We start from the raw sequence: 25,005 nt of genomic DNA, 5'->3' as shown, positions 1-25,005 counted from the left end.
CATCATCTAGTATAAGAGCAAATATCCAGGTTGACTAATTATATAAAAAGCCTGGTTGCTAAAATAAAGTTAATCTCCAATTTTTCCATGCAGCAATAACAAACCTTTATTTGACTATTACTTACGGAAGGTCATAATATTGTAATCCAAATATTCATACAGAAACAAAACTGTATTTTGTGGAAAATAAAGTGCCATAGGCCAGAGAGTTCTGAAATTCATGAATATTTATATAGTGTAATATCAGATATACGAAAGATTGTATCTTAATAAATATAGGTAAAGGTTGTTTTAAAGCATTTTTAATTGCCATTTTGGACCTTAGATAGTATAGAACACTTGGTTAAACACAGCTATTATTCATCTACAACACTTATGTGTAACAAATAATATACCATAAAAAGTGACTTCCATTTCTACATTTTCCTTCATCAACTTTACATTTCAGTCAAATATAATCACACCATTTAAAGCCAACAGCAGAGTACAAATTTTTACCAGAATAAAAAAATTAGTGTCACGATTCCACATTGTGCTCATTTTATCCTCAGACATAATCCAAGAGCAACAGCTTACAAAATGGTTTTACAAAAAGATCAGGAGTGTGCAGTTGAAAGAGATGGCTGATGCACTTCCTCAGACAGTCACTGCCACAAATCTTCAGTGCGACCAAATTTAAAGACCAGTCCTCTGTTTAGAGAAAAAAAACAACAAACCAAACCATGAGTATACGATTTTTTCATAGAGCATAAGGACTCTTGCTTCCAAAAAAGAGCAGTCAGATTCAAAGTCTTGGTAGCTAACACAAACTTCAGTATTCAGTGATTCTGAATATAAAGTCCTGATCCTTCAACAAGATGCAAACAGGCAGATCTCTAAACCCTGCCTACACATACCTTAGTACAAACTAGCTCTTTTTCTTCAGAGCGATCACAATTATAACTAACTAGATTTAATTCAGAAGAATAAGGAAGAAAACATAGGCTTACCCAAAAAAGATAAATGCGTTCTGGAAGAAGACGGCTATTCCTGGATAGACTACTGGTTTCTCTGGCAAAAGAAAAAAAAAGAGATTTCCAATTTTTTATGAAAATATTCTTTTCATTTTCTGATATGTTATTTCATGAATGATCCAGCATCAGGTTAACAAGGATTTTTTGTCTGGTACAGCAAAAGTGTGATCAAAGAGCCTTTTATTTTTTGTTGTAAATAAAATAAGAGTGACAAATAATAATATTCCAAGCTGTGGCAGCCAAGTAGAGGGAAAACAAACACTTGTTTTACAAACACTGCATCTTACACTATACTTCCTGTAAGATATTTTCTGTGTCCTTGTGAACTATTTATATCTTTAAACGGACAGATGGACAAGGTTCTACATCTAAACCAGCTGAATACAGCATAGGGTTTTTGGCATTGTCACTGCACAGCAAAACTACCTATGTGGGACAATTGCTGAATACAATCAGTGGCTCACAGATAACAATACTGATGAGTAATGTACTGTGGGCAACACCATACTTTGCTCTCTGTCAACATGAAGAAACATGTCCCCAGGGAAAGCAAGTTTTCTTGTGGAAGTTCACATACATTTATGCAATGCCCATGTAAAAATCAAAATGGGTTTGATATTAAGATCTGTAACGTATCTTACCTTTAACAACATAGCCTCCAAAAAGGATCCACATGGAAGCAATCAGAGATCCAAAGGCCATCATAAAACCAATAAACAGCCAGATGCGAGCACCTTAAAAAGAATGTGCACATGTACTTCAATTTGCAATATGCCCCTGTTTCAAAGTACTATATTGTGTAAGCACAGCCTTCTAGACTAGGACTGCCACTGTATCCAAATAAAAACACATCTTACACACATCCTAGATGTTGTAGGGAACTATTGAAGCAGCAACAGGATGATGCTATTGCAACCCTGGAGCTGCAGCTGCTTACATGACAGCTGTGCTCCTTGCCACTGTGGAGAGTGGTGCCTAAGACTTGTGCAAGTCCTCTAGAAGAGGTGACTTCCACCCATGATGCATACAGAGAACCTTAAGATAGCTGCTAGCACCAACCAGCCAAAAGAAGCGGACCTTATGTTGGACAAAAAAAAGCAAGCTTGTACTACACACCAAGAAGGTAAGAATCAGTAAGTTATACGGTGACTATCTGGAAAATGTAGTAGCCAAAACAACGGGGGCCAAACTTACTGTTTCACATTAAATTATTTTAGAGTGTCTTGGATGACAGAAGAATGAAACCAAAAACTATTAACAATTATTGCCAAATGTATAGATGATGGGCAAAACAAGGTGTGGAAGTTAAAAGTGCTTGTTTGACAAAATCATGTAAAATGAATAATCTTTTCACATATATGAAAAAGAAATCAAGTTACTAGCCTGTAAAAAGGCTTATTAGTGGCATATCAAGATAATACAATGCCACACTTGTAGATTTGCTTCGTAAATAAAACATCAAAGCACTGCATTATCCACATGTGCAGTTCTAGTTATAATGTGATTTATTACTACCTGTTTGTCCAAGACAGCCTTCACTGTAACTGTCACCACGAACTTGACCATTTGATACTGCATTGATCCTACATAAAAGAAACAGAAGGGAATTGAACAGTACAGTAAAAACAGAATTACCACTTTTTGTGATTTTCTTCTATCACTGTATAGGCCAGTAGTGAGAATTTATCATATTTTCTGCAACCTTTGCTTTGCAAGAAGGTACAGCTAACTCAAATTTGAAAAAAAATGTTTTTTCAAACAGTCTCCTATTTAGAATGTTGAAATTAGTAAGAATATATGGTAGGTATTAAGAGACTTGGCTTGTAATCCAATTACTTGTAATCAATGTAAATACAGTCTGTTGGTATTCAAAGATTCATAGATGTTTGGGTCGGAAGGGACTTCAGAGGATCATTGAGTCCAACCCCAGCTCAGGCTGGGAAACAGCGATGGGGTTAGATGACCCCAGCCAGGTGCATGTCTAGCCTCCTCTTAAAGACTCCCAAGGTAGGGGAGAGCACCACCCTCCTTAGAAGCCCATTCCAGATTCTGGCAACCCTTACTGTGAAGAAGTTCTTCCTGAAGTCTAACCTAAATCTGTTCTCCATCAGTTTGTGGCCTTTGTTCCTAGTTACTCCAAGGGGTGCACTGGTAAACAGAGCATCTCCTATTCCTTGCTGCCCCTCCCCCTACCAATGAATTTGTAGGCGGCCACAAGATCCTCTCTCAGCCTTCTCTTGTGGAGGTTGAAGAGATCGAGGTCTCTCAATCTCTCCTCGTAGGGCTTTGCCTGCAGTCCCCTAACCATATAAGTGGCCCTTCTCTGGACCCTCTCAAGGTTGTCCACATTCCTCTTGAAGTGCGGTGCACAAAACTTGACGTAGTACTCCAACTGCAGCCTAACCAGTGCCACAGATGGGAAGCGTCATCTCCCTGGACCTGTTCATCATGCACCTGCTAATGCACAACAGAGTGCGGTTAGCCTTGTTGATCACTTCATCACATTGACAACTCATGTTCATCTTGGAATCAACTATGACTGAGTGACTGTGTCTTCTATGTAAGCTCCTAGTGACCCACCTGCAGAAATAATGTCCATTTATGTTTGAAAGGTCTATGAAAGTCTTCCTTAAAACCTGTATTTTTTACATTATTTGAAAAATGCAAGTTTTATAAAGCATGTAGCCGATAAAGAAATTGCACCTACATTAAGAATGCAATAGTGGCTATAACTCCACAAGCATGGTATGAATGGTTGAACTGTTCCATATCAGGATACTTAACAGCTGCATCTATGATAATCCACCAGCCTGTAAAAAACTATTTAAAATAAAATGACTTAAAACACAGACATGATTACACCCAACAGCATTACAAGGTTGTTGCAGCAAAAAATACATTAGCTTGTATGAAAAAAATTATATGGCCAATTTAGTTTCCATTTACGTCAATGAGAGTTTTGCTGGTGATTTAGTTGGGAACAAGATGAAACAAAAGCAGTTAGATATGCAGCATTAAGTTGGTGGAAACTGAGAAAGTGGAGCAGCCCATGCTTAAGATTTCCACAGAAACATCATTTAAGAAAGCCTCATAAAAATGCGTTTTCCTTAAATATATTTACTAAGCTACATTTTTTTAAATGTGTCTGTATAAATGTCTGGAACTACCTTTAAATGAAACCCTACCACAAGCCTGCTCAGTGGTGCAACAGAATATCATAATTATGAGTGAAGTAAATCAGATCAAATTCTGACTGAGAGGCTCGGGGGGAGTGCTAACTGAACAACTTTTAGGACTTCCCTAGACTTTTGATATTAAAAGAGAGAAATTATGTTTAGTGGTTGTCTGTCAAAACAGATTGCCTTTCATGTGTAGATTAGGCCAAGCTATTTTCTTCCCGATTCTGACAAGGCTATATCATTATGGTAGCGCTGCCCAAACAAGTAACGGCAAGATAAGCTACAACATTATCTTAAAGCACTTCAACTATTTCATGGTAACTATTATTTTCATTTTGTGGTAAATGTAAAGTAACCTAGTTATTTTCATAAACTGCAGGTAAAAAAGCATGCCCATGGATACTTGTTGCATAGCTGACCTGCCCTAAATTCATACCCTAGCTGACCACATAACGTGCTTGTATGCCCATTCTATTACCTGAACTCATACACTCTTTTCTTAAATGAATTTATGCTTCCAGGATAACTACTTTGAAAGCAATAACACAAGATCCAGTATGAGCTCCCAGCATCCTGTATTCAGTGGGTGTTAGCATATTGCTCTCGTCTTAAACAGCACTTTCACTTCAGTAGTGACTCTTGAGTACATGAGAAAAGCACGTGTAAAATAAAAGAGGGTACGGTTAGCTATACATACCAGCACACCAGCAGCAATGGATGCAATTGTATTTCGCTTTTCTCCCCAATCAATGCACTCCGAGCATCTCATGCTCTCAAGAAGTCCAGACATTTTTCAGTTCTCTAACAAGTTAGAAGAAGAAAAAGCCATATTTACTTTCTTATATAAAGGGTATCTTGTAACACTACCATGAGGTAACCACACTAAAATGTGAAGATGTCAAAGCTTTTGGGGATAGTGAAAAAAAATCTGGATGCCATCAGCATGCTGAAAATGCTGCAGGCCGCCCCCCACTAAGCAGGACCTATACGTGGAGCAGGGCAGACAGGGAGTTACATGCTAGTTAGTGGTGAGAACTGTCCTAGGCAGCCTTCTGGGGCCTCTCCAAGGGCTGTGAACGAGAACACCAAATTCATGCCTAAATTTCAGAAGCAAAGGCAATGGGCTCTGCCTATCCACTCCATCTCTGCACCCCTGGAAATGAGGCAGTGAATACACCCTGGGGTGCCCAGCACCACCGCTCTTGAATACGGTGCAAGGGATGTACCCCAGGCGTCCTCACTAGGGCTGTGCGAAGCGTTGATCCCCGATTCAATTCAGTGGAGATTCAGCCTGATTCAGCGGCCAAATCACTGAATCCGAATTAAATCAGAGGACCCTTTAATTTCTCCAAATCGACTTGCAACCCTTCGAATCGATTCGGAAAGTTTCGGAGCTAGACACAGCTTTAAATATTTTTCTACGTACCTCTAAGGAGCAGGTAGCTTGTGAATGCTGTGATGCTGGGGTGCACAGAGCATCCCACAGGAGCGTGGGGGTCCCCAGCGTGCTCAGCAGCAGACCCGAAAGTGGACCAGAAGCACTTCCGGATCCACCGGGAAGCATGCAGAAGGACCCCCGGTTCAGTGACTGGCACCTCCCTGGTCTGGGGGGACACCTGGGGTCCCCCTGCAACCAATCGCTGAGCTGCTGGGGGGGAGGTGCCCCCCCAGGCACACTCCCTGGTAAGCCCAGTAATATTTCTGGGTCCTCCGATGAGCATGCTCCATGCGCCCCAGTGATCACGAGCTACACCAGTACATCGAGGTAACGTAGAAAAAACATTTAAAGCTGTGTCTGCATCCAAATTGGTGTCAAATCTTCAGATTTGGATGCGGCTGAATCAAATCTAGGACGGCTATCCGAATCGACGAATTGCATTGCTGCCCCCCCCCCGAATTGGGGCCGAAATTGAACAGGGCTTGCTTTGCACAGCCCTAGTGCTCACCACAACGTTTCTGGGAATAAACCATCACGTCAGAGACGGTGTCTGGGCTTGTCCCTCAGACCCCGTCGGGGATGTCGGTGCAGGCGAGGTGGGGGGGGGGAAGCGCCGGGCCCACGGCTCAGCCGAACCCCCTCACGCCCAGACCCCTGCCTCCCCGCCATGGGCTGATTTGGGGGCATGGCCCCGCCCACTCAATGCACGGGGACTGCAGCCAGGCCCCAAGCCTGGAGAGAGCCCAGGGCTTGCTCCCCGCTGCTTACCACCGGGCGGGGCCCACGCCGCCTCCCTCAGCGCCCACTTCCGGCCGTGGGGGCGGGACAAACAACCCGGATACAGAGCGAACCCGCGCATGCGGACTGTCGGGCGGGAGGGGGCTGTCACGAGAGGATGGGGGAAATCGACTGCCCTGCTCATGCGCAGTTGTGGGGAGGGGGAGCTGTTTTGTTGAGCTGGCGTGCATGTTCTGCTGTGGCAGAGGGGCGGGGGCAGCCTCGCGCTTGCGCACCAGCCTCGCCGTGACGTCAGTGTGGAGGGTGGAGGCTTCTGGAAACTTCTGGGCGCCCTCAGTCGCGGCGGGACGCGGGTGTCGCTGTGCGTGTGCGTGGGGAGACCGAGAGCGGGGCGCTGCCGACATGGGGGTGACCCACGGAGCAGGGGGGTTCCCGCAGGCCACGCCGCGGGCGCAGGACCCGTGTGGGGGCGGCCCGTCCAAAGGCGACCAGTGAGTCCCGCGCGCGGCTCTGGCGTGAAGGGGGCTGTGCCTCATGGCTGCTTCCATGACAGGAGTGCTTTGTATTGCCAGGGTGATGGTTGTGGGGGGCCAGTGGTTTGTTCCCGGGGGGGGGTGCCTGGAGCTGTTGGGAGCGACTCGGGGGATCTTGCTGGTAACAGGAGCCCCCCCCGTCCTGCAGTGTCGGGGAAGGGGTGGGCTGGCACGAGGCGGAGGGGCTGCGGGAGCGCTGGCTCACCCGTGTGTCTCTCTTCAGGAACTCACAAGGGAGCGGGATGGGGTGCCCTGCTGCCCCCAGCGGTAAGTGCCTGATGAAAACCACCTTGTTCGGGTTCCGTTTGCTACCTTACACGCACTTTGTTCCTGCCCCCCACTGCCAGCAGCTGGGTCTCTGAGCCTGCTTGGATAAGGGGGGAGGGGGGAATACAACTCGAGACGGATAACTACCAATAAAACTCCCTGTCTCGTCCAGGCTGAGTTTGCCGTGTCGCACAGATGTGTGCAGCAGTGTTTGTTCTCGATGCAGGGATGTGCTTCTGTTTGGGTCGTGGTGTGTAAACAGGAAGCCAGCGAGACTTGTCTCTCTCTCAAGTAGCCAAGCTGGGCATTATGGCTTCAAAGGGAACGAAAACGCAGCAGTAACCCTGCTTTGATGCTGCAGTCATTGTGCGAAAGAACTGCAGAACTGGCCGGTTCTTCTTGTGTTGAGCGAACATGGACCATAAATTTAGAGGATAAAAGATGGCAGGTTTTTTCACTTGGGAAAAATCCATCAGGATCATGGGAAGGGTCAGGGAGGACAAGGAGGGGAGGGGTCGTACAACTACAGTGAGTGGAGCAGGTGGATGTGGCTAAAATGGCTGCCAGTGGCAGCCATTTTAGTTATTAGCATACTATTTTTAATGTGTTTTCAAATGCATATGTAAATGCTGGTGTAGCTGATAAAATCAGCTATGAACTTCACTTGCCCTTTGATGAATTCTAATCTCTGTCAAATGCTTACTGCTATGTTTGCAAGTGGCATCTAAAAAAAGAAAGTGGGCTGTACTACAGCCAGACAGGAAAACTATTTCACAATTTAAATTGTTTTTTTCATTTCAAATAATATATCTGGGTATTGAAAACTGAAAAAAACCCCAAACCAAATCCCTGGATAAGTTGTTGAAACGAAATTCTCTTGGCTGTCATGGTCTGTATTTGGAGGAGTGCATCTTGATATTGAAGGGATATTTAAAATTTAATTTGGCCATGGCTCAGTTTATTCTGTGAACGTGGCTGATTTTGCTTAAAGCTGTAATGCCAACTAGTATATATAAAGCAGTTTAAAATCCTCATTTGATACACCACTTGAACTGCTTATTTAGAAACTTTAAATTTTTTAAGTGAGGTTTTTTTCTCTTAAGGAAAGGAACTTTAATTAAACACAGCTGTCAAAGCCACAGCATAAAACTGGGGGGGGGGGTGAAAAACTTGACCTGGAATGTTAGGAAGTCTTGAATTTATTTCCCCCCCCCCGCCCAGCAAATCTTACAAAAGGTTTTTGTTTCAAAACAGGAACTGAAACTGGGCATTCAAGTAGAACATCACTCAAAGCAGATAGAATTGCTAAAAGCCCTGAGAACTTGAAGGCTAATAAGACCGATGAGATGACAAACTTCATGGATGATTTAACGCTAAGCTCTCCAAAGGGGAGAAATTCCCGCTTGAGGTCCAAAAGAAGTCGTGACAGATCAACTTCAGGATCATCGAGCAGATCATCTTCCAGTTCACAGTCCAGTTCAAGTTCTTCATCTTCTTCAAGGAGTTGGAGCAGGTCTAGAACCAGATCGAGGTCAAGAGTTAGAAGAAATGGTTCCAGGAGATACAGACGGTACTCCAGATCGTATTCCAGAAGCCGTTCAAGATCACGTAGCTATCGATGTAGGGGAAGGTGTTATCCTAGGCACTATAGAAGATACCGCTGTTCTCCTCCAAGTTATAGATCACGCAGTAGGTCATGGTCTCGTGGAAGATCATATTACAGGAGATCTTACTCAAGAAGCAGATCGCGATCAAGAGGCCGACGTTACTATGGATTTGGGAGAACCATATATCCTGAAGCTTACAGAAACTGGAGAAGCAGGTCACGAACAAGATCCCGTAGTAGATCTCCTCTCCGTTTAAGTGAGAAAGGTACAGTCTTCTGCAAATACCAGTATATGTTTCTATCGTGGAAAGAGAATGACTGGAAGGTTATAGAGCTGCTGTATAGGTCTGTATGAGCACAGAAAGCTGCGGGGATTTTGTGGGGGGGGGGTTGCTGCTTTTTGCATGTTAAGCTAAAATGCAAAGTTAAGTTTAGGTGCATGTTTAGTTCTGCATTGGTTGATGCACGAGGCTTACTGTATACTCCCCCCAGATAAGAGGGAACTCCTGGAAATAGCCAAGACTAATGCTGCCAAAGTCCTTGGAACAAATAACATTGTGTTGCCAGCAAGTTTGAGACTCAGCACGGTATCCAAAGACACAAACAGCAGAAACCTGAAAAGTGAAGATGCTGCAGAGTCTACTGAGGTAAGTATGACCTGGAGTGTTTCCTACTTCAAAGGTAAACTTCTTCCTTTCTCTTTTCCCAAAACTCCTCAGAGGCAAGCCTGCATGACTAGCTGTTTTAACTTTTTATTTTTTTTGTTCTTAAGTTGCTTTGAAATTATGCCTTTGAAATATTTTGTGGGGGCAAAAAAACTAACTCATCAGAATACCCCAAACCCTTTGTAGACCTGATGATGCTGGAAGAGTACCTTGGAGTCTTAGAGGTGGTTGGTCCCCATGAAGATGCACACTTTTCCACTAGTGATAGGTTAGGAAGGCAGAAAGAATCTGGTTTTCTTGGGGGGGAGTTGTTTGTTTGTTTGTTTGTTTGTTGTTTTTCCTCCAGTAGGAAATGACTCACTAGTCTATAAAATTGTAATTGGCAAATGCAGTTGAGCTGAGTCTAAGGTTTAATCACAAATTCTGTTTTAATAGCCTTTTGTAAAGGTTAATCTTACTGCCTGGTGACTGTCAGTTTTTTTCATATGCAACAAACTGTTCCCAGAAATCCAGTACCCAAACACGCATTGCATTTTACATACTTTATTTCTGTCTTATAGAAATCATGAATATGGTCTGCAGACATTGATGAAGAAAAACTGGTGGTAATCAAGGGACTTGGGCTATAGCTGCTGTGATTCTAGGGGAGGGAAAGAAAGTTAATTCATTTTTAACAAACAAATTTTAGTTTTGCAGTATGTATGTTAATAGTAATTATCTGATATGCTGTAGGGAGCAAACCTATCATATGTTGTGTAGCAGCATCTTAAACTTAGTATTTCTGACTTAAACTTAATGAGGGTTTCGTGGACAACTAAACAAATGGTACAGGCAATCCCTGTCATAATGTATGCAATATATTCCAGATTGAGAGAGTACAGAAGAAGAGGCCTGCATCACTTGCAGATAAGTTTATTGTCCTTCTCCAAAGCTCTGCAGGGTTGATGTACAGAACTCGTACACAACTTGCTATAACATTTCATTTCAAAGTATATGAAATCCATGCTTGCAATAAGATGGTTACAGTTTAAAACTTGAGCATGGAGGTTGCACATGTAAATTGACACAGTTGAACTAGTGAAAATAACCAGATGTTCCCAAGTTAACTTCAACACCACTTTTTTTTTTTTTTAAAGTATCACCTTACTTTGTAGCTTTAGAGCTACTGATGATATAAATAGCCAAGACCAGCTTGTATTAGAATATTCATGTTGTAGTCTTTCCTACTATGTTATCTAATCAGGAACAAACCTAGCTTCCCTCCATATAAACTTCGTATACTCTTCTTTAGCCATCCGGAAGACTTACAGAAGACTTGCTTAGAAGTGGAACTGAGAGAGCTACTGCACAGAGAGGCATTTCTTTCAGCTCTAATGTAAGTACATGTACAAGATACTAAATCTTGACTTCAGAAGACTGGGAGATTGGACACTTGTGCCAAATGTAACTTAGCTAAGCAAAAGGTTAGCTACAGGGTAGTGGTTCCACCCCTAATTTTAAGTTTAGATTTGATTGATTGACAACTTTTATGAAATGCAGATACAACTGACTTAACTCATGAAATGGTGTGGCTTGTGCATTAATATATCGGGGGCGGGGGTTCAAAAAACACAAAAAAAGAATTATTTGAACAGTTTACTTTTCTGCAAGTGAACCAAAGGTTACACACGCTAAAAATTGATACCCTCAGTGTTTTGGTAGTGTTGTAGCCATGGTGGTCCAGGAAATGGAACACAGGAATTTTTGTGGATGATGGTCTATTGGCCCAACTGCACAATTTTGATTTTTTTAGACATCAGCCAAAAACTCTTGCCTTTGACATGCTGAGAGGGGCTTCCACAGACTATTTAAATAATTCTTAAGCACCCTCCGTTGTAGACAAGTGTCTCAGACTATAGCTGTCTGCATGATAAGATTGGAAGAAAATATATTCTAAATAGGAACTGTATTTCTTTCCAGAACACAATGGCGAAGCCAGTAGCTCAGAAACCTGCAAGTCTCTCTGTTAGAGAGATAACAGTTTCCCCAGGAAGAGAAGATGACAGAAAAGGAAATCCTTATGGGCAATGGGTTCCTATCAAGAAAGAAGAGAACAACTCATTTTTAAACTTCTCTCCTAAAAGTGCACCCTTTCGAGCACGCTAATACTGCTTCCCTTGCTTTTCTGTGAAGAGTTGTGCTTAAGCATTCCAGTAGTGAGGTCTGAAATCCTACCAGGTTGAAGATTTTTGTTTTAATATTGATTTAATAACTGAGAGGCTTTTAATTTTGGAATATTAGGTTTGTCTTTCAGATAGAAGACTGAGCACAATGGTCCAGAAATTACAGGTGGGAATCTTTGTATATTTTGTAAATAGCTTTTTGCAACACTGTAATGGATTAGAAATTACAGGTGGGTAATCTTTTCTAATGTTAGTTTTAGCAGTCCTTGTTCTGAATACTTGTATTGTGTATCTGTTTACTTGAAATAAATAAAAATTTAGTTTTTGAACTTGTGTCCAAACCTGGGCCTGTGTGTGTGCATTGAAGTCACTTGTACTGATTCAACAAGACTTGTTTCCTGCTGAAGTCCTGCAGGTATAAATTACTTGTCATTTATTGCCTAAACTAAAGCAGAATCAGAAATGAAGCTGTGGATCTCTGCTATGAATAAAGCGTCAAAATCGTAAGCCCTCACATGGTGGAAAAAATTTGAAAACGTCAGATGCCTACTGTTGAGTAACTTGAGTTTCTAGGCTTCTTGAATATTCCTTTGCTAATTTGTTTTCACAATTTGGAACATATTCTTCTGTCCACAATGAAACGTAAATAGTATTAATCCAGAGGATTTATTCCTTGTAAAAACAGTAATGACATAACATACATAGTTGCATAAGGAAGCATTTGTCATCTATTTTAGATGAACTTACTTGGTTCCACTACAGCTGTCTCTTTAATGCTCAATGCCCCAAGTGTAAAAAATCAGTTTCAGTTAAATTATTTGCTTCAGTACACTCCAGGCTTCTGCTGTTTTTTGTTTTTTTGTTTTTTGTGGGATGAGGGTATATGAAGTAACAATTACAGCTACTTCAATATAGCATAATGTTACTGTGATGAAGGGGTGGGGAGGGGGCAACAGTCCTAAGAACTTTTAATTAAGTATTCTAGTGAGGGAGCCAGGTTCCATGTTTCTTTGCAGAATACTTGAGATTCTTGATTTTTGTGGCTAGCTGTATTTCATCATGGAAGCTGGAGGTAAGCAGGTCCCTGCTGAAGGGAATATCCTGTTAATTTCTGCATCTACACTCCATTGTGCTGTTCTCTACTGTACATGGAAAACAATCAAAACATCTAGATCAGTGATTCTCAACCTTATTTTTTTTTGTATCCGGACCTGCTTGTAAACATAAGGGGCCAGTCCCAACCTACTGGACCCTACCCTCAGGCCCCAGTGTGTGGGGAGGGGCCCACAAGGGAAAAGCTGATTTCCCAAGCCTTTCTCCTAAGCTGGTTTTGCAACCCTTTTGTACATTCCTGTGCTCTCCTGGGTCATGACTCCCAGGTTGAGCAATGCTGATGTAAATGAACATAATCAGACCTATTGACACATGCATCTATCCCATTCAGAAACCTGGTAATGCTTCCAGGGCTAGTTCTTCCATGCATACAGAACTGACTGAAGACAGTCCATCTGCTATTATATCACTTGTTCCTGTCAGAATCCTTGTTTTTAAAAGACAATTTAGAAAATACAAAATGTATCAATTCAGTGAATTGGGGTTCTAGTGATACTGTGATGGTCCAAGAAATAAGAGGAAAACAGGTAACCTTGCATCAGAAACCACCCACAGAAGTCTCAGGTTGCTTTTATGATTCAGGCACAGTTGCTTTTCAACAAGCTGCTTGGCTTTTTCCATACCCTTCCTTCCCTATTTGTGGTTGAGTTAATAAGGTATGGAGCCTTTTTTAACTTGCGGGGGGGGGGGGGGGGGGGAGGAAATCAGTAGTTCTTTCACTGACATGTTTGCCTACAAAGCTTCATGTTAAATATAAATATAATCTCTTCTGGCTTTAAAGTCAAGATTCTCAAATTCCAGTGTCTTACATTACCAGGTGTATAGAACATGTTGGCTGGATGGGAAGGTAAGTATGTTCCACAGCACAGGGCTGATGCAGTCTAGTTAGGCAAAATAGAGAAGGTGCAGCTTAGCAAAAAAGCTGATTAGACCAGCAATTTACTTCTGTTACCATAAATTCAGAACTGTTCAGCTCTTTCACAAAATGACAGGTCTATGCCCTACAAAGACTTATTTCCTTGACTGACATGTCACTTAAAAACAGCAGTGTGCTGGAACACAGAAAACCTGAGTATTATTTTAGCAACATCTAATTGTGCTAAACTTAAGCTCAAGGGATCCTTCACATTTACTAATACAGAGGGTGGTGCTCTCTTTTATCAATAATGCAGATAAGCTTAGTTTTCTTCTCTTAAAATGCCATAGTAGCTTCAAAATCTAAACATGAAATACGTTGTTTCGTATTATGAAATACGTTTTTTCACTTTGTCAGCTTAATAAAACTCAAAACTTAGCTACCTTAGGAACGGCAAGCTATGAATAGTTAAGTTTTCCTGTCCTTCAAGCACTTTTTTAGACAATAAACTTGCGATAGGAATGAAAACACTGTCATTTATTAATATTAAGAGTCCATAGCTATTCTATTGGCATTTTGTCATACAATTTAACCATCATAAGCCTAGTAGGCTGTGCAGAATGACCTAATTACAGAAACACAAAGTATGTTGACTTAACAGTTCAGACAGCTGTTCCTCTCTCCAAGTTCTGTTTAATTTCTGCTGTGTATTTCCCATAGAACCTTTCTGCCTTCTTGTTGAACTTGGCATTTCTCTCATTAATGTAGTCAATATCTGCATCATCATTATAGGAACGTCGCCGACTATATTTTTCACGTTTGACAATTCTGTAAGACCAATGCATAAAAAAATACATTAAGTAGAAGAGATTAACAGGAGCAGTGCCCCAACAATACCAAAATTATGAGGAAGCTGCAACACCATAGCATCTCCTCAGGGTAACTGATTCTTTGGTTTTCTCCTACTGGAAACAGCAGGGCTGCATATTACTCCTGTAACTGCAGCTCTTTTGTTTTTTTTTTTGGAGTCCAGCTTTACAGGATGCTACCTTTTTCTGTACAGCATTCAGAAATCTCGGAACGAATCCCTGAATATCCTGTTGTTCAACTTTTATATCCGCAAAGTTGTGCATGCACACAATCAAATCAGAAGAAATAAAAAAAGCCTAAACACTATTTAAAAAGGAATGGAAGAGGTGGCAGCTTCTGTCAATTTTGAATCCGCACAAATGGATAACAGAACTCTGATCACAGTTGAGCAAAATGGCACTCTCTATTTTGGATGATTTATTCACATGAGTACAAAAAGTTGTTATAATATTTGTATAAACAGGTAGTTGTGCTGCTCTTCTCTGGTGGGCATTGAGAGAGGGAGATTTCAGAGAAAAGACTATTATTTGGTTCCTGTCCAGCAACTGCACTGTCCATCATAACAGTGCTCAACTCACATTTGCTTGCACAAATAGTACTATATTTCAACATCTTTTTATTTTTTATAAAAAACATGATTGTGGGATAAAGGCAAGACCATCAAGACTTTCCATTATTGACATTTTTTAAAACATGTTTGAGGAGTTGTTTCAAAATACTCTTAAGCTTGATTTTCATGGGATGTGCATCCAAAAAGACACATGGGCATCCGTTTTGCACTAATAGATATTTCTAATCACTTATTATTAGGTATGATCCCTGAGATAGACTTTGACAGACATCACACCTTTTATGCACTATGACAAGAAGTACGATGGCATCCGTTTTTAGATGATTAGGACCATCTTATTAGTTACTTACTGTTTTTCAAGATCAGCAACCATCCTATCAACCCCTTCATTAGATGGCACGTGAGTTCCATGAAGAAGACTGTTTGATGTCGGATAGAATTCTTCCCTGCCGAGTGACAGAGAAATTATTATTTATTGTAAAATATTGCTAAGAGGGAAAAGAGAGGTGGTTAAAAGTGAGACATTTCATTACTGAAAAACATCCAACAGTGGACAAAGTGTGGGAGTGCAGGAATCCAAACAGAACATTGGATAAGAGGTTTTTTTTATATATATATATATATAGGTTTAAGGCATGAAGAAATGAGATTTAGAGCAATACGCACTGCCTTCGTTCATTTTGTACATTGTTCCAATAATCAATCTAGAATTTTAGCTGTGGATCTAAAACTTAAAATATTTTTTAAACCGCTATAAAATCCAGAAAGTTACTCGCTTCAGGAGACTAAATGATTTAGTGATACATTTATAAACACAATCTAATTGAGCGATACTGCATCAAAGTTTAGTAACTGTGATACTTGAATAGGCAAATAAATTCAAACACATAAGCCACTTCTTTAACAACTTGTCTCAAAATGCAATGAGAATAGTGACAGTTCTATAGTAGCATCCAGGAGATAACTGTCCTCGGACTATGGCAAATCCACTTGTACTACACTATACATAAGAATAAAAGAGATTAAATACATTTGGAATTATATGAATCAAAGAAAAATTTTAAACCATCAGATACACTAGTTTGCCAAAATAATTATTTCAGGTAATCATACTTTAAAAAAAATAATTAGTATGAGGCTGACAAAGTTAAACTCACGTATCTTTCTTTTGCTTTTCATATTGTTCCATGTCTGGTTTGATCTGCTTGGTTAACCTCTGATATTGGCGCAATTGGGCAGCTGCATAATCTACAAAATAAAAGATTTCAATGAACACAAAAGTTTTATCATACGGTACAAGTTTCAGTTGAAGCATATGAACACATTTTAAATAACTGTTTCCCCACACTCTACTGGGAGATGAGGGAAAAGTGACTAAAATTCTTACCTGAAAATCCTAGATCTGGATTTTTTCTCTTCTTTTTTCTTTCCCACCTTTCAGCATCCTCAGCACTGATTTCCAACAATTTCACTCGCTCATAATCTTCTCCTTTTGCAGCACATTCCTAATAGAATATGAGCCACTCTTTAAAGTTCAACACAACAAAAGGGCAGACAAGGAACAAGCTTAGTAGATAAGGTAGATTTTAGTAGTTTTATATACATTGGTATTTCAGATAGGAGTTTTTGGTGAGCGTGTCAGTTTAATGCATGCATGTGTATTTTGGGGTGTAAACACATATCACAAGTGCTCTGGATCTAGATCCTCCTGTTAGGAAAGTTAAATTCTGGATAAGACTTATGCACATACACACACAATGAAATGCACTGTGAGTAGTTGTGTTATAGTCAGACTAATTGCTGAACATAAGGTTAAATCATTACAGGACAGAGCCCCCAAGAAAGAAAACTTACGGTTTCAGTCAACATTTATATTTGTTTATACCTTTTTCTTTTCCTCCACCTTCAGTTCCCATTCCAATCGAGCCTTTTTTGCTTCCCAGTTTGGTGGCAACTTAAGTCTCTTGTCTTCTTCTACAACTTCCTGGTGGTTTAGCTTGCGAGCTTCATTCTAGGGGAAAAACAACCAGTGTCTCACTCAACTCAAGCAAAATGATAATACAAGAGTACAGAAGGAAGGAAGGACAAGACATGTTTTCATCCTTTGCAAGGGCAGCTCATGTCACCCATTGAGGAACCCATCAATCAAATACTATACGTAATTCAGCCTTTTAGTTAAAAATAATTTAAATATTGACCATTTCTATTCCCTCCAGAGGAATCTGAAGGCCCTTCCCCCCCAACTAATTTAGAAAAGCAAAAACTGATGGTCAGTGTTTCACTCCTTTCGAGAGGAACAGCTAGAATATTTGTTAAAAGCATTTGATGACCTACTAAGGTCCCTTCTGACCCAAAGATCTATGAAATCCATTGTGATGAAGGAAGAACTTAAGTCTGGCCCTGAGAAATACTTGCCTGTTAGCCCTCTTACCAGACTGCCAGATCTGCTCGTGGAATTATGTTACAGTGCTCAAGATGTTCTCTCCCCCCGGTTTTCGGTTAGACCTTTAAGGACAGGCTATGTGTCTTTTCCTTTGAAGGTCCCCTCAGGGACTGTCTCTAGGCAGAAGCCCTTGTTTTAAGGCTATAAACAGTAGAAGAGCCCGTGCTGCTCAGCAGATCTTACCCTCTTCATATGGAGCTCCCGGAACTTCCTCAGCCTTGCCTCCCTCTTCTGGGCTGCCAGCTCCTCCTCCGCCGTGGGGACCGGCTCCTCGTCAGAGCTGCTAGAGGAAACCTGGAACATCATATGGGGCTTTCAATCATGGAGAAGCGGAGCTGGAGGGGCCCTCCAGAAGTCAACCCTTGGCCTGAGGCAGGATCAGCCCTCTCCAAGCCATCACATCCCACCCAGCCCCTAAACTCTCCACAAGATGACTGTCAACCCTCGCACAACAGACACATCCCACCCCAACCTGCCGCTGGGAAAGCTGACAGCCTCCTGTTACGGAAATTTACGTGTGCTCAAGAGACTCCCCCCACAGCCCCGCACGCGGTTCGGGCCAGACCCTCCAGCTTGGGTGTTGCCAGGCACATCGCCGCCCCAGCTTCTGGGGCAGATTTAAGCCACCCCAACATGGAGCAGAAGGGGGGGAGGCAACCAGCCAAGCCCCAAAACCTGGGACAACCCCCGAACAGAGCTCGGACACAGCCCCCCCTCCCCAGGGAGCCTCACCCCTGCGCACGTCTCCGCCAACGCCGCCATTTTCGACATAAACACAACCACTTCCGGCTTCCTCCCGCACACCGGAAGTGACATCCACGCGGGCACGCCCCGGAAGGGAGTGTTGCTGTCGTCTCAGCACCTCCTTGCGGGTGGGAGGTGCCTCTGCACCGGCGCCTGAGGGGAGGGGGGATGAAGATGGGGGGTAAAGAAGGGAGAGACGGGTGTGGGCAAGGAGAAGGGGGAGCAGCATCGCAGGTACACTAGGGTTCAGGGGAAGGAGCCTGAGGAGATCCTAGCACCTTGCTGCCTCAGGGGTCTCCCAGATGAGGCCCCCATTCCTGTCCTGTGCTGCTGCCCCCAAATAGACCAAGGCTGTGCCGAAACGGGCCCAGCTCTGGGGGCCTTTGCTCCAACCCCACCAGTAGAGACAACACATGACTGACGTGGCCTGCAGCTCTTGAGACGCATCATCTTGTGGCCGGGGTCGCCTTGCTGGGACTGCGGCGGACGCTTCAGCAGCGTCAGCGCAATGTTGCTAGTACTCTGCCACCAAGCGGGACCAGCCTCCTCATTGGGCTTTCACCAGGACGGATAAAGCCAGTGGGGCGACCTGATGAAAGATTACTGCTAAAATCAACCTCCCCCCGGTTCTACTCTGAACCGTCAGCACAGTCATTTTCCACCAGGGCTGGGGATTCTTCCGTCTTTATGGCTGTCAGCCTGGTTCTCAGAAGAGAGTTTATGTCCAATAGCTTTTAGGGCTGTCAGGGAACCCATCAGCCAGCTTTTCATGGGCAGCTGCTGTCTACCAGGTATTGACTCATTGTAGATCTGGAAACTTGTCTGCCAGGGCCAGTTGAGCAGAACAGATTCCTAAGGGGTATCTTGTACGTTTAGAGAGACTGAATCAAGAGTCAGTACTTGGGAAATGATGCATTCTTTTAGCTTAATGAACACGCGGATGCAACTGAAGTAATGGAAATCTTCAGTCATTCCAGTTTTCCAGCTTAACGGATCCTAGGCATTAGCGAGCAAAGGATCAAGTCATTAGCAAGGAGCAAAGCAAGATCCTTTTATAAGGATGAACTTTAACATTTCTGAATAGTATTTCCTGAATGTCTTGGATGGCCTGATCTTCCTTGTATTTGTGGATGAGGTAGTGCGAGCTCACCTTGCCCTGCCTCACACCAGCTATGAAGACATCACCTCTAAAGGTGAAAGAGTTGTACAGTCAGTGCATAGTCTTCTTTACTGAGAATGCCAAAGACACCAATTAGTGCTCATAATGAGGGCATAATTAGCCACCTGAACAGGATTTGAACCTGCAGCCTTAAGGTGAAAGATCATTCTGAACACTATGTGGACCATCTGAGCCTCAGAGGCATGCAGTACTTGAAAATACTTTACATTGTCCAACTTGACATTTAAGTATCCATAACACCTGTAGGGCCAGATCACCAAGTGGTAGTGCATTAATTTACATCATATAATCTTCTCACAACTGCAAAACACTTTGCTTGTGATGAGTAATCGGTAGCCTAGAGAATTGTGTGTACTGTGCAGATTCATAGAAAAAGATAAAAACAACCAGCATAAAGTAAGGAAGAGAAATTGGAAACCCAGATACTAGTGTGATGGATATTGTTTAGGAAACCTTGATAAATGGCCTATGTTACAAAAAAGTCTAGTATTTATAGTAATGGTTCCAAATTGCTTTCATTACTGTAATACTTACAGGGCACATCTACACAAGACATTTGTTGCAGAGCTGGCTAATTAGCTCTCAGTGTCTACACATCCACCCTTATTAGGGCACAGGAAACTAATAAAAGCTGTAGTGGGGTAATACTTGTAAATACAAGTACTATTCTGCTGCAGAGTTTTTTCATGCACAGCAGCACGTGTAGGCACTAACCTGGCTAGCTAGAGCACAAGGTGCTTCAGTATGGGGGCTGCCTGCCGGCTACCCCACACTGGGGCACCCTCCTACCCCAGCCAGCTCCTCCACAGCACATTGAGCCCAGCTGGGGCAGCCCTGGGCTGGGAGGCTGACCCCTGGGGCCACCTGTGAGCCAGGGCCACTCAGATAGGGCTCCATGTGCTGTAAATGAATAAACTCCAGAGCTGATTCCTCCAAAGTTTTTGCTTCCTCCCAGGCATACATTCAAATGGTGTGCCTGTGAGCAAAAACTCTGGAGCAATCAGCTCTGGAGTTTATTGTTCATTAATTGCATGTACAGATGTGTCCACAGAGGTGCTACATGCTACTGTGAACTGTACTGCTTGTTTCAGTCCATAGAACATCATTTTTAGAATGTGGGGAGGGAGGTTTATTTACAGAAATACAGCGGAAAGACCTAGTGAAGCAACAGGAAGATAAAGTTGAGGTCTTCTTGAGAGCAAAGAAAGATCCTTTACTTTCTTGCTGGTTTCAATGACATTGCTAATGTTTAAGAATTGTTTTAGGCCCCTCTAGTGGAAGTTAGAGGGAAGAGGTGATTTTTGGGTTCATGACAAGGAAAAGAGAGAAAAACTCATTACATCCTTTAATGCTCCATCATTCTGGAAATGTTTGGCTAATCTTCCATGAATGGCAGTATTTTAACTTTTAACATAAAGCCCCTAGAGATTGCTGGTCAGGCAAAGGTTCTGCTTCATCTATAGGAAGAAAGTCCACGGTTCTGACTCTCATCCAACCCCAAAGCTGTGTACAAAAAAACTGTTCAAAACTAGACTGCTCCCCCAAATACCTTTGCCTTTCCAAGAAAGAGCAGTAGCCCAGCAGAAACTATCCTGAGGGCATGCTTTGCAGTTAATCACATGCAGGCTTCAAGCTAGAAGAGACAATTCATATGTTCTTGCCCCTTCTTTTAGATTGCCTGTTCCAAGATGCTGAGAAGGAATGCTAATCTAATATGAAGAGGCTATCACACTTATTCCAGAATTTACAAAGAGCTAAGAACAACACCATCCACAATACACAAATATCCCAGAAGGAGATATCAGGAGCATGCATCTCACAGAGAATTTGCAATGACAGCCCAAGAGTATGTCTGCACTGCAGCATGATTTATGCATACCTGAGCTAATTTTAAATTGCCTAAATTACTCAGTACTTTGTTGCCATTGTAGACTGCTACTTATACCTGTGCTAGCTTGTTTAAAGCTAGCTGAGGTATCTCTACACTGAGCTACATGTGGCAGCGTGGGTTTGTCCAACATGTCCAACCCAGCATTCAGGAACACCCTAACATTAACAAACTCTGCAACCCAGAAGGGAAACACTTAAGAAGGAGATAAATTTCTGTTTGAAATGCTTCAAGGTGACACACAAAAAGCTATTCACAAGCAGCATCCTCTCCTTGGAGATCAGCCACACAGGCCCTTGTGATTAGTGTTATGCTGAGACTTTTCTCTCCATTGCATCCAGGGCAGTTATGCACTTACTCAAACTTGATTAGGTTTCTAATTCACTTCTGGGTTCTTAGGTATTGCTTCAGTCACAGCAGGAAGAGTTTAAAATGCATTTGAATAATACTTAGTTTATGTATACTGCATTACAAACAGTCCATTAAACCCTTAATGCAGCACCCTCCCTCCATGAAAGAAAAAAGCAATAGAATTTATTATCCCTAAGGACAGTCATGGGGGAAAGTGTCAGTTTTGCAAAGGTATTTAAGTACATAAGGATGCAATAAACTTCTCAAAGGACTTATAGAATTGCTTAACTCCCATTAACTCCAATGAGATGGCAATGGGACTAGCAAGGCACCTAAACACCTTTAAAATGTCGAGTCAAAGCTCACCCAACAAATTAATCACAGAGCTATTACTCAATCGCTACCCCCTACTGTAGTGTCTGTTAAATGAGCTGCGATGAGCTCTTGTGCTGTGAGTCTGATGTGTTGTGTGTGTTCTTAGACACACACATGTAACCTGAATAGTGCCAGGAAACTACTCCAACTGCTGCATCACTTTCTGGAGCAAGCACAAAAACCCTTTTGCGAGTGAGTGAGTATGTCCATAGACAGGGCTGATCACAGATGTTTCCTACAGGTGATTCCTGTTTGAGGTGGAAAGTACTGGACATGGTGCAATCACAGAGGAACTTCTCTCCTAGGTGACCACCAAGACTTGCTCCTTTTTAAGGTAAGGAACATAAAACAATGGGTGGGTAGAGAGGCTAGGCCTTCTGAAAAAGCTGTGCTTTCTTCAGTGTTCTGGTGATTAGAAATACATGGCAAGATGAAGCTGCAGCTTGTGTGAATCATCAGTGCTCTCAGTTGGCTTTGGTGGGCATTCCTATATACAGTTCCACTTTTGTTCCTTTATCAAGTCTAGCTTGAGATAATGACATGATTAGACTCATTTGAACACTTCTAGTATATAGGAGGGTTGGTGGGATTTGGGCCCCTTTCTGGCTAAAGCCGGAATATGCTGTGTATGGTAATCACACCTTCCACATAAACCGGATGCAGCTTAGTAAGTGCCTTAAGAGCCTTTGAAGATGTGTCAATTAATTGGAAAATACAGAGTGTATCTTTGCTTCAGGGTTAAGCAGGTTATGGGCACTAAGCTGTGAGCACCCTTACTGCAAAACTTACTTGAACTATTGTGTCCTTACAGTTTGTACACTTAGCTAGGTATGCCAGGTGGTTTACTCCATAGTCCTTTGTGCTGGCGTGTTCTAGGATCCTCTTGTAGTGCCTTGTGGAAAGACTTGTGTCTCCTTAGGGGGAATTGTGGGAACACACTGGGGTATTTAATACTTGAGTACTTAGCTTGTTCTGTTCCTGAAAAGTAAGTATTTCCAGACTAGGCATGAATTAGACTGCTTTAATTTAGACAGGATAAGCTAGTCCAAATTTAAAGCACTTCCAAGCCCAATAAAAGTTCTTCCCATGTAGATATGGTAGAAGAGGGGCTAAAACCTAAGTTGAATGCCCATGTTAACTCTTCAGTGAAGACATATCAGATTTATATGTTAATTAAGCCTCCTAGTACTCCATAGTGCATCTCCTTAAGCTATCTCATAGAAAGCACATCTGATTCTGTCCACCAGCGGGCAGTGGTAACATATTCACATTTGCCAGTTCCTTCTTTTTTGTTCCTTTTTCATACCTTTCTCTTATCACATCTAATACAGGGATTCTGATCTTTGTTGTAAACTCCTAGCTTACTAAAATTTAAAAAACCACACCATACGACATGTCATTGCAAATTCTTAACAGAACAGAACCCAAGTTATCCAAAGAGCTTGGGATCACTGTTAATCCTAACAAGGCAGCCACAGTCTTTCCCCACCCGGGTGACTGCACAAGGGGAGGCACGGTTCTTAAGGGCACAGATAGCTCTGTATGTGCAAATACCAATACTTCTACTGCGCTGTATATGCTCCAGATGTTGCACTTGTGTCTGGAGCCAAAAGTGGCATACTGCGTTCTGAAGATGGGATTATTACACAACAAATCACATTTTTTTAAAGTCTGCTGCTTGCCTGGAAAATAAATAGGGCATGGGACCTGAAGATGCTGTGTCTTTGGTACTGCCCTGGGGAACCTGGGGAGAGGATATATTTGCTTCTGGAATTGTTCAAGGTTTCTAAACTAGTCCAAGTGTGTTCTATCCTTAGAATAAATGGAATAATAGAAAGCCTGGGGAAGTCTATCCTTCTAAGCAAGGTGCATTTTAGAAGGGCATACACATACCACTCTCAACAAGACATGCTGGGATCATCAGTGTAATGCACCATTGCTACATCTCCAGTCCAGTCCATGCTTAACTATGAAGAACTGAAGTGGATCAGGCTGTGGTGTACAGAGTAGGGAACAAAAGCTATGTAATGTCTTCTAAGTTATTAGATGCTTCAGGACTCATTGACTTTAGCAAGAAACATTATTTCATAGGGCAGTTAAAGAATATTTAACCATTTGGGCAAGGCTGTGTATGAGCTGATTAGCCTGAAGGTTTCCTGGCTCAGACAACAAAGTATTACGTTTTTGCATTAGTGTACTGAGCATCATTGCAGGGGAGGGGACCTGATCAGATCTGTCAAACTACCTAGCTGTCAGCTGCATCACATCTGAAGATCAAATGTAAAATGCTAGCTTATAAAATAATGCCATTCCTTTAATTATGATGCCTGTCATTTCTGTTTTCCAGGCACAAAGTCATTAATACCAATAACTTGCATGAATATGCTGCCTTTGGTTCCAACAGGTCCTCAAGTACTTTGCGGGTTGGGTAAACATAGGGGTCTTACAACTCAGCTACAAAAATACAGCCACCTTAGGGGTTAAACATGGTCAAAGGTGTATGTACTACCTTAAAAGAATCCCTCACCAAATTCCCACATCCCCAGGCCCTTTGAATTTATGATACTTTCCACAAGGATCCCAAGTTTGAGGAATCTAGATAGAAATGAGATTATTTATTTACAAAAACTGCCGTTTGTTCTTTAGTTTTCAAAAATTGCCAGACAGTTGCATTTGCTCATTATTGTTTCATGTAATAAGAAGTAAGAATCCAATCATTATAGAAAAAGAATAGCCAGGGCTATGTTAAGAAGATCACATCAACCACACAAGTAAACCAGGAAAAAGATTTAAAAAATGCTATCCATTCAAACCCAGACAAAAATAGTTGGTTATGAGAATTACTGGCCCATCATCAGAACCAGGTTTCATTGACCAATCAGTCAACAGGACAAAACTTTCTTAAACAGAAGCTTCTGGGGGCTGATTGACCCTTTTAACATGCGCCAATGTTTCACATTTCTGATCTGAATTACGCACAAAAAGAAAGATACTGATGATAGATCTATGTGAG

General features: G+C 42.1%; 3 protein-coding genes across 3 annotated transcripts; 1 reads left to right on the top strand and 2 right to left on the bottom strand.

The window, feature by feature from the left end:
- Nucleotides 1-280: 280 nt before the first annotated feature.
- Nucleotides 281-6,458, bottom strand: TMEM50A (transmembrane protein 50A). Its single transcript, XM_019547637.1, has 7 exons — nt 6,399-6,458; nt 4,890-4,993; nt 3,721-3,833; nt 2,529-2,596; nt 1,655-1,747; nt 990-1,050; nt 281-690 (listed from the first exon to the last, which is right to left on the bottom strand). Exons 2-7 carry the CDS (start codon nt 4,980-4,982, stop codon nt 645-647), a joined length of 474 nt encoding a protein of 157 aa, XP_019403182.1. The 5' UTR covers nt 4,983-4,993; nt 6,399-6,458; the 3' UTR covers nt 281-644.
- Nucleotides 6,459-6,713: 255 nt separating this feature from the next.
- RSRP1 (arginine and serine rich protein 1) lies at nt 6,714-11,934 on the top strand. Its single transcript, XM_019547635.1, has 6 exons — nt 6,714-6,859; nt 7,125-7,168; nt 8,423-9,040; nt 9,267-9,421; nt 10,731-10,814; nt 11,399-11,934. Exons 1-6 carry the CDS (start codon nt 6,771-6,773, stop codon nt 11,582-11,584), a joined length of 1,176 nt encoding a protein of 391 aa, XP_019403180.1. The 5' UTR covers nt 6,714-6,770; the 3' UTR covers nt 11,585-11,934.
- A 2,158-nt stretch (nt 11,935-14,092) lies between these two features.
- SYF2 (SYF2 pre-mRNA splicing factor) lies at nt 14,093-18,263 on the bottom strand. Its single transcript, XM_019547636.1, has 7 exons — nt 18,187-18,263; nt 17,638-17,748; nt 16,897-17,022; nt 16,399-16,516; nt 16,169-16,259; nt 15,362-15,457; nt 14,093-14,398 (listed from the first exon to the last, which is right to left on the bottom strand). Exons 1-7 carry the CDS (start codon nt 18,223-18,225, stop codon nt 14,233-14,235), a joined length of 747 nt encoding a protein of 248 aa, XP_019403181.1. The 5' UTR covers nt 18,226-18,263; the 3' UTR covers nt 14,093-14,232.
- Between the last annotated feature and the right edge of the window lie 6,742 nt (nt 18,264-25,005).

Source organism: Crocodylus porosus, unplaced genomic scaffold (assembly GCF_001723895.1).
Source record: "Crocodylus porosus isolate Cpor-Errol unplaced genomic scaffold, CroPor_comp1, whole genome shotgun sequence".
Taxonomy (NCBI): domain Eukaryota; kingdom Metazoa; phylum Chordata; order Crocodylia; family Crocodylidae; genus Crocodylus; species Crocodylus porosus.
This window is presented reverse-complemented; position numbering and strand designations above follow the sequence as displayed.